This window comes from Liolophura sinensis, chromosome 13, assembly GCF_032854445.1.
Source record: "Liolophura sinensis isolate JHLJ2023 chromosome 13, CUHK_Ljap_v2, whole genome shotgun sequence".
NCBI classification, from domain to species: Eukaryota; Metazoa; Mollusca; class Polyplacophora; order Chitonida; family Chitonidae; genus Liolophura; species Liolophura sinensis.
Genome location: NC_088307.1, coordinates 19,139,799 through 19,159,782, shown reverse-complemented (window position 1 = coordinate 19,159,782; position 19,984 = coordinate 19,139,799). Strand labels below are relative to the sequence as shown.

General features: G+C 38.8%; 1 protein-coding gene across 1 annotated transcript in view; it reads right to left on the bottom strand.

Moving 5' to 3' along the window:
• LOC135480201 (heparan sulfate 2-O-sulfotransferase 1-like) overlaps positions 1-19,984 on the bottom strand; it is a 108,495-nt gene that overhangs the window by 64,873 nt on the left and 23,638 nt on the right. The window contains exon 2 of the mRNA XM_064759972.1: positions 9,878-9,951. Coding sequence (XP_064616042.1) covers positions 9,878-9,951 — 74 coding nt within the window. The remainder of the gene's footprint in view (positions 1-9,877; positions 9,952-19,984) is intronic.

Sequence of the window (19,984 nt, the reverse complement as noted above, 5' to 3'; positions counted from 1 at the left end):
ACCAATGTAGTTTTGTCTCCAAAATCTAATTATACAAATGCATAAACTGCACTGAAAGTTCCCCTTTCATATGCGAAGATGTTAAGGAATTATGGCAAGGAGGGTGATTAACTGCCATACTAATGAACATTTCATTCATTTGGCATCAGGCGTAGGGGTGCATGTACATGTAAAACTACCACCCACACTCGTTTGTCTTATTGATGAGAAGATCATTCTTAACCATATTATGATAAACGAATATGCTCATTAACTAATGGAGGAGGTACTTGCTACAGTTACCTCATACAGGAGGAAATATTCCTCCACCTCTCTAAAAACCTAATTTCCCAGTTACACATGCACTTCATCCTATGACCAAAGAGATGTAAACTCCAAAAAACATTGCACTGGAATATTAGCCTTGTTCATTTATCATTACAAAATACATCTAGACCACTCAGCTTTCTGGCATAAAGTCTTCAGAAAGAAGATTTACTCTAAAAATGTGTTTGATAATCATACATACATGTATTAGCCTGCACCCCATCACCCCTCTAACTCCAGGTGGCACGATCTCAGGTTTCTACGGGCCAATGTGTTGAAGTTAGGTTATCTACAGATCGTTCCAATATGACATACACGGGCAGGGGTGGAAGGCGTATGATATACTCTGAGCGATAATGACACCATGGATCACTCCACATCAAGCCTGTCATTATTCATTACCCAAGAGAAGCCATGTGTTTTGCGGAAGTTTTTTCTCACATTTTTTTTAAGCAGCTAACAATTTCGTGTCTTCCGGAGACTTTTTGAGTTTGACAGTCATATGTGTGACCCTCGGCAAATGGCACTTGCCCCCTATATACTCCACGTTTCCTGGTACAAGATGGCAAAACTAATACAGATTAATACTGATACATGTTTAGGTGCCTGGAAGGTTTAGGATACTTTACAGGGATGCATAATCAATCATGCTGATTGGCTGACGGTGGAAATATAAGGTTTCCTCAGAAAAGAACACCTGGCAGGCTTGGTCACACTTGATTAGTCTGCCATAACCAAAATTCAACTTAGACCAGGCATAACTTGGATTTGCCTATAGGTATCTCACAGCAGCCAATCAGAAATGATTCTGTATCCCTTTAATATAACATCTTACACTTTTCTTACTACCTTTTTAGTTAAGAATAAAGAGACAACGGAAACATTTTGCCAATGATTAAAACGAAACTTTTCTTTGTTGAAGAATGTAATAGTCATCAGAAGAGTAAAAATAATCCTTCAATCAACAAAAAGATGACGAACATTTAGCCAGCGTAATATGGAAAACTTACATCTTGTTTGTATAAAATGTGATTGTTATTGTATAAGTAAAAATAAAGGCATATAATACATAACATAAACTTTTGATATTTCAATGGACGGATTGAAACAGACCTGAACGAACACGGTAATTTAATTTGGCATGTTTCGTAACTTTATAAATCGGCTTTTAATCTGGAATTCTTACTAGGTCATGGGATACGCCATTTTGGAGAAACTGGACACAAGATGTTGGCTTACCCATACCCGACTTGGCTAAACGGCAAACCAGTATCTGCCTCACATCAGCGGAAACAGCTGCTCTGATTACACATACAAGTCCGGCCTGGTCGGTTAAAATGGATAAATGATGCAGCGCTATCTTTTTTCTCAGTGTGTGTGACTTTGTTCACTTTGCATTGAGATATCTTGGTTACTCAACAACAACAAAATATAAAAACTGATGCTTTATAAACCTGATGTCTTTTCTTTTAAACAAAAACATGTAAGTACTATTTACAACTAAACTTTTCCTTACTGTCTGTTGACAATGTTATTAGAATAGCATGCGTGGGAAGGTCTGCTAGCAACCTGCAAATGGGTTCCCCCCTCCCCCCCCGGCTCTGCCTAGTTTCCTTCCACTGCTTTACTTGCCACTGTTGCCACTACAAGTGAAATATTCTTGAGTACGGCATAAAAGACCAATGAAATAATTAAAATAAATAAATAGAATAGCATTAGGAACAATCATTAAGAAGACATCTGAATATGAAGAAATACATATATCTGAGGGTTGTGTTTACAACATTATCTCACATGATGTCTTCTATCAGGTTTCCTCCAAAGTCATCTGAATCAGAGTGATGGTACAGTTTTGAACTATTTCAGATTTCACAGATGTGACAAATGTGAGATATGTCAGACATATACATGTATGTCAAAAATCTTCAGAACAGCCTTAAACGGTGATCAAATAAACAGATAAAAGTACTACTGCTGCGAGTACCAGAAATTCTTCATCAACAATTTGGGACAAACTAAACAACTGATGCATGTATACTTTAACTCGGCAATCTTTTCATATGTTTACTCAAGCATATGTTGAGGGCATTATTCTGTGTAGACTGATAAAACTACTTCATGTGGACCTTCAAAATTATCCAAAGCCATTCCCTTGTAGTTAATTAAAAGTTAAAAAGGCGCATGAATCACACTGAAAAGTTAGGGTGCTGCTTGCAGTTTGAGCCCTTTAACCTACATATATACTCCCTTACCAAGGCCAGTGCCTTCAGTGAATTTCTCCCACTACCCTAACTCCACCCCCACCCCTTGTGCCTAATTATCCCCTCCCCAACAGGACAAATGGTGGAAGTTAATACCCCCATGCTGGCTGCCTGCTAACCCACCATAACAGAGGACATTCACACATCTGTTTGCAGGCAAATGTCAGAAGTTCCACAACTAACCATATCCAGACCTGTTAATTGAGTACAACATATTCACTGATGATGCTGGCATTTTAGTAGTAGGTGTACACGGTACACATATCTTGCACCTTATGTATTTACATGTTCACATACATGTACATGTGTACAATACATGTACTAGCCTGTATACAATATCAAGCACACATTTATAGACGATAAGTGTACACCTTAAGTTGTTACACATTTGTTGAAACACATCTAGGCCTGCTGTAACGACACATACATGTATGTATTATGTGCACCCGAAATCACCATTTCGCCCCAAAAAAGTGCATTTTTAAAGGGAAATAAAAATATACATTACAATTTTCAAGTAGAATATCATCCCATGTTCCAAGCAAACTTCGAAATACCTCTCTAAACTCAATAAACTGAGAATCAAGGAAAATTGGCAAGTTAGTCATGGATGAAATTTAAGGTCACTTAGGGCACTTCCTTACTTATTACATCTGTTTACTTAATTGGTGTCTTACACCTTACTCAAGAATATTTCCCTTATATGACATCAACCAGGGTTATGGTGGGAGGAAATTGGGCAAAGACCAGGGGAAATCCACGAACATCAGCAGATTGCTGGCAGACTTATTACATCTACAGGAAAGGCAAATACTAGACAAAATGTACATGCATCAAGAAAGGATCCCAGCTGAAGTTTACAAAGAAAAATGTTTTTTTTTTTTCATGATGTTACATTACTGAGATATCGCAGTTCAAAGTATGCAAAATCGCGCACACTGACAACATCCAAACGCCTTAACTAGGCCGCTTCCCTGGACACCTCAAAGTGACTTTGAACAAAACTGTGCGACGGCAAACTTTCTCAATTTTAACCAACCAGACAGAAGGTATTTCTTTATCCATCAGCCGCAGCCGTTTCCACTGATGTCATGCTTGCCTTTTAGGTAGTCTATGAGTGATGCAACATCATGTTTCTGGTTTCTATAATATGAGAGAATTCCACATTAAAAGATGATTGTAGTGTTACAAAGTACATCAGAACAACATGGCTATGGTCATTTGGGCCTGTCTCCACCCCTCTTCAGGTTACCCTAAATGACCTAAAAATTCCACCACAATAGAGCATTTTTGGAGGCAAATAAATGTCATAAGATATTACTTCTAGTGCTACAATTTACATTTTCCCAGTAGGATATCATCCTACCTTCCAAACATCTTTTAACGCACCTTCATAAAATGAATAAAATTCCCAGATTCTGGAAAAATGAGCGACTTAGTCATGAACAAAATTTTAGATCATTTAGGGTATATTAATATATGTATTTATTTGATCGGTGTTTTACACCGTACTCAAGAATAATTCACTTACGACGGCGGTTAGCATTATAGTGGGAGGAAACTGGCAGAGAAACCCACGACCATCCACTGGTTGATGCAGACCATCCCACATACAGCCAGAGAGGAAGCTAGCATGTTCAATGGTTCACTTCATGTTTTCATGGTTTTCATTCTTGGTTTCCACTGTTCAATACACCACTGCGGATGGTCGTGGGTTTCCTCCCACCATAATGCTGGCCGCCATCGTATAAGTGAAATATTCTTGGATACGAGTAAAACACCAGTCAATTTCAAAAGATAAGCTGGGAAGAACGAAACAGATCTCGAATTTGAAAAATGTCACCATGGTGAATGTGCTCGATGTTGCGATGGAACAACTTGGTAACACGGGCCCCAGGGGTTTCCGAAATGTCATCCTTCGACATCGCCCTCCACATATAACGTGTTTGACAGATCTGTCTCCCAACACAGCTACGTTCTAATGAGACAGAAGTGTACAGGTAAATGCATTGTACACCAGTGTTAAGGTGTATCCCGCCTCCGAATCTATCAAGGGACCAATTTTACCTTTCAGATGTGCTGAGGAAGTAATCAGGTCGATTCCCTAGACAACTCAATGTGGCTTTGAACAAAACTGTGCGACGGCAAATTTGATTTGCCCTGGTGTTCACCTGCACCAACTTTTCACAGGATTTCTCTAGCCTGGGTGTAGCAGGACTTGTATGCATAGGCATACAGCCATACAATTGTACATATAGTACATTATACAGATAGTACATTTATACATCTACAGGCAGTGCACGTTGAGTGACAGGATAGGAGTTTAGTATCACTTGGCAAGAGCTGACACTTCCTGATATGCCATGCACAAACTACATGATTTATTATACCACAGAAAGTGTACTTTCCCAGGTTGTACTTGAAATCGCTTAATTTGTGCACCAGTCATAGAGCTAGCAATCGTCTGGTTGGTTACTTTACCAACAAGAGAGCCTCTGTGGCTCAGTTGGTTAGCACGCTAGCGCAGCTAGCACAGCGTAATGACCCATGGGCCTCTCACCAATGCAGACGCTGTGCGTTCAAATCCAGCTCATGCTGGCTCCCTCTCCGGCTGTATGTGGGAAGGTCTGTCAGCAACCTGCGGATGGCCGTGGGTTTCCCCTGGGCTCTGCCCAGATTCCTCCCACCATAATGCTGGCTGTGGTCGTATAAGTGAAATATTCTTCAGTATGGCGCAAAACACCAATCAAATAATGAATAAATAACTTTACCAACAAGCAGACATCTGAGAGGCACACAGGGAGGTACATGTAACTGTACAAGAACAAAGGCATGTAATCATTGGCTATTGCTATGTAAACTTCATGCTTCTCAAAGCTGCTCTTCACAATGTGTTGCCATGGAGCATGTTGTGAATCCTTCTAAAGCAAACCAGCATCTTCCTCCAGGTATGGGGGCCTCCGTGGCTCAGTCGGTTAGCGCGCTAGCGCAGCGTAGTGACCCAGAAGCCTCTCACCAATGCGGTCGCTGTGAGTTCAAGACAAGCTCATGCTGGCTTCCTCTCCGGCCGTACGTGGGAAGGTCTGCCAGCAACCTGCGGATGGTCGTGGGTTTCCACCGAGCTCTGCCCGGTTTCCACCCACCATAATGCTGGCCGCCATCGTATAAGTGAAATATTCTTGAGTACGGCGTAAAACACCAATCAAAAAAAAAAAAAAAATCCTCCAGGTATGTGTACATGTCCCTCACAAACTCACTGTATCAGCTCTGAACACACATCCACCCATCCACATCCACCCACCCACCCATAATCAACAGTTTGAACTGCCAGCCCAGCCATACAATGTATTCTCGAACATTTTAGGAAAACCACCCAACACATCTTTTGAACATCCAATAAACCATTTAGCTTTGAACACTTCCCCGATCACACTCATGTTTTGAGCATCCACCAAGCTAAATTCACCTGTGAACACCCATTCAACCACACTAACCTTTGAACACCTATCAAACCACAATGATTCTCTGAATAACCACAAGCACACCAAACTCTCTGAACTCTCTGTTGAACAACGACCCAACTGATTGAACTCCAACAAGACATCTCAACCAATATAGTCCTTCTCAATTACACTCAAACCCCACAAAATCTTTTTATCTTTCCTTTTTTTTTTTTAATCACTGAACTCACAAAGGAACTGAACACATCTTTCACCACTGTCCATAGAATCCTTAGAATTACAGCACATGTGCAAACAGCCAAAGGGGAGGTTTAGGCTGATCTGCAATGACAATTTTCATATAAAGCTACGTGCCTAGTTCAAGCCTTTCCACGATTAGAAGACTGATGACGTGTCCCTTTTATACTCCTTATGCAATATCGCATTTAGTTATCTGAATAGTACTCAGAAGAGATTCCGCAATGCACACAAAACCGCCATCATTTGTCTCCCCTTTTTTGAGCCGCAAATGCTTTTTAACGGCTCACCTATAATTAAATGCAAGAAACGCAAGAGCAGAGAATTGGAATTACACTAGAAACAATCACACATTTGCTAGTATAATGAGTCATTTAAAACTAATCATTACAACAACAAAAAAAAGGTCCACCAGCATCACATCATGCAAGAAGAAAGTGAAGACATAGCTTTTTCCCAAATCACTGCACTGTTTCATTTTTTTCATGCAATGTGCATTTAAATCTAAAGTGGAATTAGTAATTGGATTCTAAATTTAAACATTTTCTTGCTTTTAAATAGCCTATGTAGCTTATTTCACATTGTGTACATGTTACTGACTAAAACTCGAAGGCAAAGAAACAAATTACATTGTGAAGTGTTTTGAATACATGTAGTTCTCTTTAACTTTAATCAAAAACTATGAGAAAATTAAAACACAAAACAATAAAACTTTTGCATTATTGTGCAGAAACTTTCCTTGCACATACCTGTATTCCAGCTCATTGTTGATGTTAGCTCCGCTAAAATCTTATATGCCCGGCAGAAATCTTATACATTGTGTGCTGTGCAGAAATCTTATATGCTCCGCAAAAATCTTATATGCCCAGCAGAAATCTTATACACTGTGTGCTGTGCAGAAATCTTATATGCTCCACAAAAATCTTATATGCCCAGCAAAAATCTTATACATTGTGTGCTGTGCAGAAATCTTATATGCTTGGCAGAAATCTTATAGGCTCCACAGAAATCTTGATATAAACTGCTCTGTGTACAACCACATATCCCATCTCTTTCATTACCCTAATTCCTCAACCTTTTCACATATCATAGAGCAACTTTCAGCGCAATTTATGCACATTTTCAATTTGATTTTGGAGACAAAACTAGATGGGTCGGATTGGTCAGTTCCAGGGATTCACAAAAAGTACAATTTTATCAACACAACACAGAATAACACCTTCAGAATGTGGTTGGATAAAAACCTTGCAAACATGCGAAAAGGTTGAAGAATTACCGTGCATACATTTTCAATGAAAACATTCACATTTTTGACCTTGTTTACACTAAATGGAATCATTTTTCGTTATTTACCTTTTCATTCACTTTCATGCTTTGTTGCTGATACAATAATTATTAACGTATAATACGCTCCATTCATTCAATTTACATGTAACACTGTTGGAAGACTGAACTGTCTACACACAACAGCCCTATAGTGAGCCCGTGGTGCATCTCATTCCATGGCATCATTTACAGTATTCGAAACTCGGAATTCCCGTGTTTCTAAAGGTATCTCTTAGCAACCCTGAAGAGGCATCAAGGAAATCCTTGCCTTCTCAAGAGCTCAGAGAATTCAGGTTTCCTGTGTGTCCGATTGCTTTACACTTTGATAGATGGCCAGCACTGAGACCTTTGCTACTGGACACGGCTCACAAAAAAAAAAAGGAAGAAACGTAACCGCCCTGAGAGCAAGACCAAGGTAGTTAGGTCTCAAGTTTTGGGTATACAGTGTCCTATCTTATTCCACGAGGGCATTGTAGTCTACAGGATGGTAATTTCATGACGCATCCATTTCCGTCGGCTGCGCCATTGAAAGAGGCCGCTGATTTCTTTTAACAGGGGATGTCACGGAAAGGTAGGGGGATTGTTCCGCATTGCTCAGCGACACGAAACTTATCAATTAGGGGATCAATAAAAATGTCAGCCCTGTCTCTTCACCGGCGGACACCTTCTTTCCGTATCAGCGCCCCAAATCAATCCCAAGCGAGAAAAAGGCGAGTGAGGAAATTCCAACAAACGCAATCGTATCAATTGTCACTCGATTGCCGAGTTCGCCCTTCCAGGCACAGCCCAGTATTTAGCATCTCCTAGCCGAAGACAAGTGACACTAAATTCGGAGCCGTTGGAAGAATTTTGATACAACCTCGTAATGAACTGAACCCCGAGACAGAGGACTCGTTGAAAGTTTAGAGTCTTTTCCACGGATTGGACAAATGCCGTAATGAGGGGTTTCCCTCGATGGTTTTCACAAGGCACCACCTCGATGTAGGCACCGGTTTGTTTAGCAATCACCGCCTCTCATCCAGCTGCTCGATACTGAAAACTCGGCGCGGAGTCAATAAGTTTGTGCACTGAATAACACATCAGTCATTATGTGTGTAACACCATCCTTGTTAAAGCAGCGGGCAAAGTAATGAGAGGTAAGCATGTCACCGTAATAATTACCCACGCACTCATGTGATCCAAACAATTACCCACATACGCAAGTAATGGTGACAATTATCAAGACAGACATCTGCAGGTAACATTTATGGAAATGGAATTCTACCTGCATTAACAGCAAATACAGAAAACATACACTTAGATTTCATCTGAAGAATTGTCTTTTGTTATGTTTGTACATGCAATTTGCCTTCACAGAAACGTTCAGAATTTGCTTTGTATCCAAAAACAAAGAATGTATCACATTGTGTATTTCAGTTTCGAATTACTTCCTGTACGCCTCATCTGTGACAAAATTGCCCCCTTCTTTCTTTCTTTCATTCATTCACTATTATTCTGTAATTATCCCACTTTAGCTCAACCTCCCTCCTTATAATGGATTGGATGGAAGACATATTTTATGAAAACAGCAAATTAAAGACTTAAAACTGTACAAACTTCTAATTTTTATTTATTTCTTTGATTTCTGTTTTACACCATGGCTCAGATGGTTAGCATGCTAGCACAGAGTAATGACTCAGGAGCCTCTCACCAATGCGGTCGCTATGAGTTCAAGTCCAGCTCATGCTGGCTTCCTCTCTGGCCATACATGGGAAGGTCTGTCAGCAAACTGCGGATGGTAGTGGGTTTCCCCTGGGCGCTGCCCGGTTTCCTCCCACCACAATGCTGGCCGCCGTCATACAAGTGAAATATTCTTGATTGTATAATACTGCCACATATAATACTAACATATTTTAGGTTGTTTATAAACTATAAATTTCTGCAATACTATTTTGCGTCTGGTTAACTTACATCAGAATTTTGTTGGCTTTGGATAGAACCCAAAACACTTTGCCCAGTGTTATTTCCTACCGGACTAGAAGTTACGAAAGTAATAAAATGTGATGACTTCACTTCCAGCCATCACAGCTGAAAAAATAGTGGTCATGCTTGGTTGATTTTTTGATATGTTGTAGAGAAAAGTGCAAGGTGCATGTGGTGGTACAAAACGAAAGTTATGGGATATATAACTTGACAAATATATTGAGGCTGAAGTTGACAAATTTACTACATAAATAGTAAGGAAAATCAAAACGCTCGAGTCACATAAAGAAAACCAGCTGAACAGATCCAGTTACATGTACTAACCTGAAAGCGGGATGACGACAAAGGTCGGCGAGCAAAATCCAGATTATCCAACTGAAGTTTGGCAACGGCTCGTTCTGCAAAGACAAAATCAGAACAATTAGTTACATAATTTATTTCATGGATGTTTACTTGGACGTGGTAAAATCAAGACTGAGATTGCATGCATTTATGATGACAAACACTGAATACATTTACAGAAGCCACAACACTGCAGTTTTTTGTCCTAAATTATTTTTTTGCTAATGAAATCAATTTTCTGTATTTATCAAAAAAAGCTCAATTTACTTTTCACTAAATACCGGTATCAGGCTTGTACATGACAAGTACTAATTGTAGTGCTTAAATCACTCTGAAGAATGAAAAAGTTATAATTCGACCCTCTTTACAAATTTTACGAATTTTACTGCAGATCTGAACAGAAACTTGCACGCAGACCAAGCTGACATTTTGTGAAAGGTAATTACATGAATTTGGGCCATTGTAAAATAATAGCAAAATTCAATAAGAACTGTGATGATCAACTTTCTGCCAAAAATTTCCGATATAGTTTTCATTATTAAAATTGACAGGTACAGTATACTGAAGAGACAGTCACTTTATTTATTTATTTATTTATTTGATAGGTGTTTTACACTGTACTCAAGAATATTTCACTTATACAACGGCAGCCAGCATTATGGTGGGAGGAAACTGGGCACAGACCGGGGGAAACCCACTACCATCTGCAGTTTGCAGGCAGACCTTCCCACTTACAGCCGGAGAGGAAGCCAGCATGAGCTGGACTTGAACTCACAGCGACCGTATTGGTGAGAGACTCCTGGGTCATTACGCTGTGCTAGCACGCTAACCAAATGAGCCACAGAGGCCCCCAAGAGACAGTCAAGCATTCAATACATACATCATGCAGATGAATGAAGAATGCAGATGAATGCACCTATCACGTGCATGAAATAATCAGAAAATGAGATTTTCACTGCAATAGCATACATGTATGAAGAATCTATAGGAGGTCTGAGTTTGAGCTCTTTAATCAATGACGGTAAAAAACCGTCCAACTGTATCATGTGACCTGCCAAAAATGTTAGGCAACTAATTTTGATCATATTTACTATGACATAGGCATTCAAAAAGGTTTCATAAAGTGTACGGAGAATCTGAGTGTTCGTGAACTTCACGAGTTACTGAAGGAAGGGAGTGTCATTTGTGCCTCAAAAAAGGGTGATCGGTAAATTAATGTCAGCAAAGGTTGCGTAACATTTTTCACACATTACATGACACAGTAGGATTGTTTTACCTTTGATGACAAAAGAGTTCCACCTCAAAACTCCCTTAATGGTGAATAGACTATTATAGGCCAAGAGCACATGATCCTTTGTTTCCCATGAGAATATTTTAGAAAATTGGTGTAAACAGCGAAAAAAACTTTAATTTTTCATTATCATTATTTTCAGCTTTATTTTATAGGTGGATGTGATGTGGAATGTAAAATGACGTGTGGTCAATGACAGGAAACAAAGAATCAAGTTTGATGGCATTAAAAAACAAAATATTGATAGTTTTGCATTCACCAGAATAAAAATTAGAGCACAATACCAAAAACCTTATATAAATCTATCCACAAGGTGAGCACAGTTGGTTTTGAACTGCTGGGTCAAGGTCTTCCGGTTGGCGAAATGTTCTCACTAGCAACATGGTTGGAAAACTGGGTCACACCTTACGACTAAAGAATACATGTATCTGGGTGGACAGAAACGGACAGCTACATGTATGATTTACAGTGTATGCCTGTACAGCTGTTTGACAACCAACTGGCACTTGGCCTGTCACACCAGGATGTACATGTATGCAGCTATAATACAGATGTGTGAAAATACAGTACCATGTAAATATCAGTCACATCATGGGTGTATACACCAGTACACATGTTTGCCCCCACCCCATGAAGTCTGAATGTTTAGGAGCTCCGGCGGGAATATATGACAAACAAAGCAGTGATAGAAAACCATCGCATGATGTATAGGCCTACAAGTCATACATAAGGCTGTCAATGGTTGTTGTGGTGAAATTATATCATGCACAGGTGTTTAGTTGTTGTTGTATATGCTTTTTAACAGCATGTACCTTGGTACTTTGTGGGGACAGTTATTCTCAACGTACGGCTGGAATTTAGGTTTTAGTATAAAAATGATTTTTAGATAAAAACTTTTGACACAATTTATTAAATGAAATCATAGCATCATATTTTGAACAAAATGATGAAACTTCTGGGATTTACTGAGCACAAGCACTTTGAGTAAAAGATACCTGTATGAGATAAACATGTGAAATAGGGAACATCTGCACTGACTGAAGTTACACATACTCTAATTCCTCACCCTTTTGGCATACGAAGGAGCAACTTTACGTGCAATTTATGCACATTTGTAATTTGATTTTGAAGAGAAAACTACTTTGGTTGGATTGGCCAACGTCAGGGCTTCACATATAGTATAATTTTGACAGTCTTCAAAGAATAATGTCTTCAAAATATGACTGAATAAACTCTTTGCAAACACGTGAAAAGGTTGAAGAATTACAGTCCTTGTACATGTTTTTATTTATTGATTGGTGCTTCACGCTGTATTCAAGAATATTTCACTTACACAACGACGGCCAGCATTATGGTGGGAGGAAACTGGGTTTTGGGAAAATCCTTAACCATCCGCAGGTTGCTGCCAGACATTCCAATGTACGGCCAGAGAGGAAGCCAGCATGAGCTGGGCTTGATCTCATAGCGACCCCATTGGTGAGAGACTCCTGGGTCATCATGCTGCGCTAGCAAGCTAACCAACTGAGCCACGGAGGCCCCCAGTTGTACATGTATGAGATAAGCATGTGAATTAAGGAAGAGCTGAACTGACTGTAGTTACACGTAGTGGAATTGAGACTGGTAATCCTACAACCTTCATAACTACGAAGAAAATTATGACCACTGAAATAAACATAAAAGTACATGTTTACGTAACTGCCACTGAGACAGTACCTCTGTAATTGGACCCCAATCATGTCCAGTGCTTTGCTTTGTTTTTCACAAGTAAATGTAGACTTGATATACACAGTTATATGTTACCGACATGACATACACCCAACAGTACATTCCGACGAGTATCAAGATTGAAGCTGGGTGCATGTGCATTTCCACTGCAGGTTTTCTTGTTGTTTTATTACCCACATGCACATGTAGCTCTGCTTAAGCCATGGTGTAGGGCAGGTACATGTATGTGAATGGTTTTTTCTACTATTTAAGTACTTGCACAAACAGAATAAATCTGTAACAGAGCTAACCTGCTAACTATCACTCTGTCGTGGCTGTTCTGATTTTACTTTCTATGCTGGAGTCTTGTCATATTAAAACCATACTTTTGATGCCAATGCATTTCTGATAACCAATTGAGCAAACTTTACACAAAAAATTTACGTGGCCCTATAGTTTGGATGAATCAATCAGAATCAAGTAAAAGGTGTCACTTGAAAAATGACTTAAACTTAAACTGTGGGTGAAATATAGTACACCACGATCAGACTTACAGGTTTTTTTGTCACATCATACACTTATAACAAATGGCTATTTCGTAATTATACATGTGTAGGTCTTAAAAGTGAACATATATACATTTTGCCTGGTTCAGAGAACTCCACTGAATTTAGACAGATATTTTAAGTCTTAATTGTTTGGAAGGTAAGATGATATCCTACTTGATAAATGGAAGTTTTGCAAAACTAATAATTTACGACATTTACTTACCTCTAAAATGCTGTTGTTTGGGGTGAAATTTCAAGTCATTTACTGACAGTATGTATACCCTAATTGGCCATAAATTTCGTCCATGGCTAACTTTTATTCTGAGTGATACAATGAATTTAGAAAGGTATTTTAAGGTTTTCTTGGAACATAGGATGATATTCTACTGGAAAATTGTAAGTTTCAGCACTAAAAATAGTATTTTACGGCATTTATTTGCTTCTAAAAAATGCACATTTGTGGGCGAAATTTCAGGTCATTTAGAATACATGTAGTATACTGTTTAGCATAGACAAATGTGATTGAAAGGTACTTTCCCTACGATCAGACTACTCGATACAGTTCTGAAAATGTCTGTATTCCGCGTGCACTAATACAGTCATACATCACACATGGTAATGTCAAGATTTACAGGCTTATTTTTGCCTCCCAACAGATGTTGTTGTTAACACAGCTCTGTGGTGAGAGCCAGCACTCAGACAGGGTGGTCTCTCCTACTCTGGGGGGGAGGGGGGGGGATGATTACAACATTTATGGATGTGGTTTTTAAACCGAGCTCTGCTGGTGTGTCAGCACGTGCAGAAATGTGTACATGCATGAGCATGTACATGTGCCCTATTGATGCTGCAAGCTTGTTGCACCTTATTGCACTGAATATCATATTGTCCCATACATGTGAAGTCGCAACTTATTGCACTAAATATTGTGTTGTCCCATACATGTGATGTCGCACCTTATTGCACTAAATATCATGTTGTCCCATATATGTGATGTCGCACCTTATTGCATTAAATATCATGTTGTCCCATACATGTGATGTCGCACCTTATTGCATTAAATATCATGTTGTCAAATACATGTGATGTCGCAACTTATTGCACTAAATATTGTATTGTCCCATGCATGTGATGTCACAACTTATTGCACTAAATATTGTGTTGTCCCACACATGTGATGTCGCACCTTATTGCATTAAATATCATGTTGTCCCATATATGTGATGTCGCACCTTACTGCACTAAATATCATGTTGTCCCATACATGTGATGTCGCACCTTATTGCACTAAATATCATGTTGTCCCATACATGTGATGTCGCACCTTATTGCACTAAATATCATGTTGTCCCATACATGTGATGTCGCACCTTATTGCACTAAATATCATGTTGTCCCATACATGTGATGTCGCACCTTATTGCACTAAATATCATGTTGTCCCATACATGTGATGTCGCACCTTATTGCACTAAATATCATGTTGTCCCATACATGTAATGTAGAGTAATGTGTTGTGGGGCTGAAAATATGTTGTCACATTAAATATAGTTGTTATAATGAATATCACGTCACACTGAACGCAGTATAATTCAACTGGGCTTTTTATTATCTTGTCACACTGAATATCATCATGTCACAATGAACATCATCATGCCACCCTGAACATCATCATATCACACCATCATGTCACACTGAACATCATCATGTCACACTGAACATCATCATGTCACACTGAACATCATCATGTCACACTGGTCATCATCATATCACACCATCGTGTCACACTGGTCATCATCATATCACACCATCGTGTCACACTGAACATCATCATGTCACACTGAACATCATCATGTCATACTGAACATCATCATGTCACACTGGTCATCATCATATCACACCATCGTGTCACACTGAACATCATCATATCACACCATCATGTCACACTGAACATCATCATGCCACACTGGTCATCATCACATTACAATGAACATCATCATGTCATACTGAACATCATCATGTCACACTGGACATCACCATGTCACACTGAACATCATGCTGTCACATAGAGTAATGTTTTGTTGGGCCTTAGAGGGTTGATCAGGTTAGCCCTAACAAACAAATTTCTAATGATGGCTTTAAATAAAAAAACAAATCCTTTCTCTTATTCACTGTCAAAGTAATCTCATAAGAGATGTCATGCTAAATATCATGCTGCTTCAGTGAGTATCAAATTGTTAATGTACATGTACTGAATATGATAGATCTCACACTGAAAGCAGTATCACACTGTTGGTCACAATGAATATCATCTTGTCTGTGTCACACTGAATATCACCTTGTCACACAGAATATCATCCTGTCACAATGAATATCATCCTGTCACACTGAATATCATCTTGTCTGTGTCATGCTGAATATCATCTTGAAACACAGAATATCATTTTGACATGCTGAATATCATTTTGACATGCTGAATATCATTCTGTCAAACTGAATATCATCTTGTCTGTGTCACACTGAGTATCACCTGGGCACACAGAATATCATCTTGACATGCTGAATATCACCCTGTCACACCGAATATCATCTTGTCTGTGTCACACTGAATATCACCTCGGCACACAGAATATCATCTTGACATGCTGAATATCACCCTGTCACACTGAATATCATCTTGTCTGTGTCACACTGAATATCACCTCAGCACACAGAATATCATCTTGACATGCTGAATATCATCCTGTCACACTAGATATCATCTGGTGGCACTATACTCATGCAATCTTAATCTAAATCTTATTTCGTATCTTCCTTTTTAGTTACACTAGTAACTGAAGTCAGCCAACTAACAAAGTACATGTTGATTTCCTCACTTACACATGTGGAGGAACTTCACTGATTAGCCTTCATAAATGTACAGACAAATTTTCACAGCTTGACGGCAGTGCAGTGACTCGATTTGGATGTACATCAGTACCACAGAATGTCGGATATGATTGTCAGCAACATTTAGTTGTAGCGTAAAGACCTACCTGTACGTATTTAAACAATTAATGAGGCATTTACATGACATGGTTATTTCATGTGAATGACAATTACATCTAACTTGTTCGTCAGCTGTCAATTACATGTATGATATTAGTGCTAATTACCACAATGTACGTGTACCAGTTACCCCCATAACTGTTCACTAATTGCGGCTTATAATCGTCTCATAAATCACATTTTATTGCAGATAATTTTCTTATGAGATTACTTTGACAGTGAATAAGAGAAAGGATTTTTTCATTTTTTTAATTTAAGGCCATCATTAAAAATTTGTTTGTTAGGGCTAACCTGATCAACCCTCTAAAAATAGGGGGTTGCTGTTTTATTTTAGTGGGATTTTGATAGAATTTGTATGTTTTTTGTTTTTTGTTTTTTTTGTCTTTTTTTTCACTTTCTTCCAAATGTTTGTTTCTTTAAAATCTTTATTTCTTTATTAGCCAGAACAATAATAATAAAAAAAATTCCCACAGAACAACCTTACTTTTTCCACACGTTTATGTTACCCACAACAAAGAATGGTCTAATGAAATGAACAAAACTTTCTTTGTTATTAAAAGTTTCTTTAACTTAATTAAACGTTTCCACCTGAGTGAGCACACCTATTAAAATGAGAATACAGCTCCACAAAGCCCCTGAATGACGCCATAGTACATACATGTATGCCACTTTAATTATACATGTAAATCAACAAACCTTCATAAAACAGCAATCTACCCTATTTCTATTACAATTTGGGACACCTCGTCTGCTCATTTTACCCAATATATATCTAATACCACAGGAAGACTGAGTTTCTTTTTCCTCACATGGTTAGACCATCTAATGAACAACATACTCATATCTTTACTTTTCCAAAAGGCTGGTAAAGAAATGTAATATTCTACTTTCAACTCGGCTATTATCTGTCCCAAATTTAGAAGAATTCGGGTATCATCTAAGTAATTTACATTTAGGATGTCTACTCCAAAACTTTCAATTTTTCAAATTAAAATTTTCGATCTTTCAAGATGGAATTCTGATGGACAATGTATCATCAACATCATCATAATCATTCTTCAGCATTCCTGCATTATTTTTACCAACATGTACATGTAATTCTGCTTAAACTGTAGTGCTACAGGGGAATATCTATAGTTACTATTTCAGCTTAAACTGTAGTACCAGAGGGGAAGGTCTGTAGTTACCATTTCAGCTTAAACTGTAGTGCCAGAGGGGAATGTCTGTAGTAGCCATTTCAGCTTAAACTGTAGTGCCAGAGGGGAATATCTGTAGTTACCATTTCAGCTTAAACTGTAGTGCCAGAGGGGAAGGTCTGTAGTTACCATTTCAGCTTAAACTGTAGTGCCAGAGGGGAATGTCTGTAGTTACCATTTCAGCTTAAACTGTAGTGCCAGAGGGGAAGGTATGTAGTTACAATTTCAGCTTAAACTGTAGTGCCAGAGAGGAATGTCTGTAGTTACCATTTCAGCTTAAACTGTAGTGCCAGAGGGGAATGTCTGTAGTTGCCATTTCAGATTAAACTGTAGTGCCAGAGGGGAATGTCTGTAACTGCCATTTCAGATTAACCTGTAGTGCCAGAAAGGAATGTGTGTAGTTGCCATTTCAGCTTAAACTGTAGTGCCAGAATGTCTGTAGTTACCATTTCAGCTTAAACTGTAGTGCCAGAGAGGAATGTCTGTAGTTACCATTTCAGCTTAAACTGTAGTGCCAAAGAGGAATGTCTGTAGTTACCATTTCAGCTTAAACTGTAGTGCCAGACGGGAATGTCTGTAGTCACCATTTCAGCTTAAACTGTAGTGCCAGATGGTGATGTCTGTAGTTACCATTTCAGCTTAAACTGTAGTGCCAGATGGTAATGTCTGTAGTTACCATTTCAGCTTTTACCTTCAAATACATGTATATGTACATATACACGTAGAATAAAACTGACAAGAGTTATCTGATTGGTGATTTAAGCCATACTTAAGAGTATTTCACTTGTACGACGCTGGCCAGCATTATGGTGAGAGGAAACCGGGCAGAGCCTGGAGGAAACACTCAACCATTCAGAGGTTGCTGACAGACCTGCCCACCTATAAACTGACAAGAGGCTGGATTTCACCAGTCACATGTGATCCCTTGCCTGCTATAACATGCACAGTGTTGTTGAAGCTGTGCATAATTTACTCTCCATTTTCCAGCCTTTCTGTATGAAGAACAACTTGTTATTTAAACACACTGATGCAATAACAAAGCATGCTAGAGCCTTGCTGATTACCATATACTGACACTTCGGACGAGGAAAAAGGAAAAAACACCACCAATATAGTGTTTCACATTTACATTTTTTTTAACAAAAAAGGCTCAAGTTGACTTTTGACATTCAAACTTTTTTTTTCACATAAAACAAACAGCACTTAATGCAGATAACACACTTTCCCAAATTGGCCCAACAGGGTCCTTATGAATAAACATTATTGTACAAATCCGTGCACTTGCAAATGTTCTCAGCATTAAGCTTTTCTCTGTTATCCTGATGCCATTTGTGATAAATCTTTCTTGCTACTGGCATTTTGTATTAGCCAAAGCTTGTTGCTTTTGTGTCATTTTTTTTTTGTTCGAAGGGGTGTCTACAACAAACTGCACCAGACTACAGCATAAATACATATATTCATGTGTACCTAGTACTGTATTCTACATCCAAATGTACAAGTTCATTAACACGGCCATCTCTGGAGCCATTTTAGTCCCAAAAAAACATGTGGGCCCCCAAACTGTTGCGTGTCCAAACTAGTCAATCTGTATTAAAATATTACAGAAGCAAAAATATGATAGCTGACAAACAAAAGTTTAATAATGATACAAATTTCTCTCATTCACATATTTGGTTTGAGTGTCTGCCTCAAAGTCCAGAGAAAAATGGATCAAATCCGGGTCGGGTCATACCAAAGACTTAATAAATGGTACATGTACTGGCTGCTGCCTCTCTTGGCGTTCAGCACTGAAAGGTTAGAGCAAGGAAAAATGACTGGTTGGCCCGGTTTCAGTATAATGCGACTGGGTGGGGTGTCATATGTGGTGTCATCAGCATGATACTTCTGTTGCGGCACAAGAAGACACAATATATGTAAACACACACCTTATGATTCCACATATGACGGAAAAATTATTAGGTTCCGATGTAAAACCCCTAGCATAGATGTACACATATACATACATGTACATTCACGGATCTCCTAATACAAAGCTCTCTGAATTTCTGTATGCAGTGTCAAAATGGCTCTCAAAATTTCTCAATTTTGAGATCAGAACCTTCAATATTTTTTCTAGATATGACGCTGATGAACGTACCAACAACATGTGATTACACTGAGCTACATATTCCATACATGCACATTTTACAGGTACATGTACATGTGGTTTACTGCGGGGATCAAGTTCTGGATCTACCTCCTCCCAAAACACACTCTGCCAGCTGTGCTTTAGGTAGGCCGCTAGGTACATGTAGGAAAATATAAC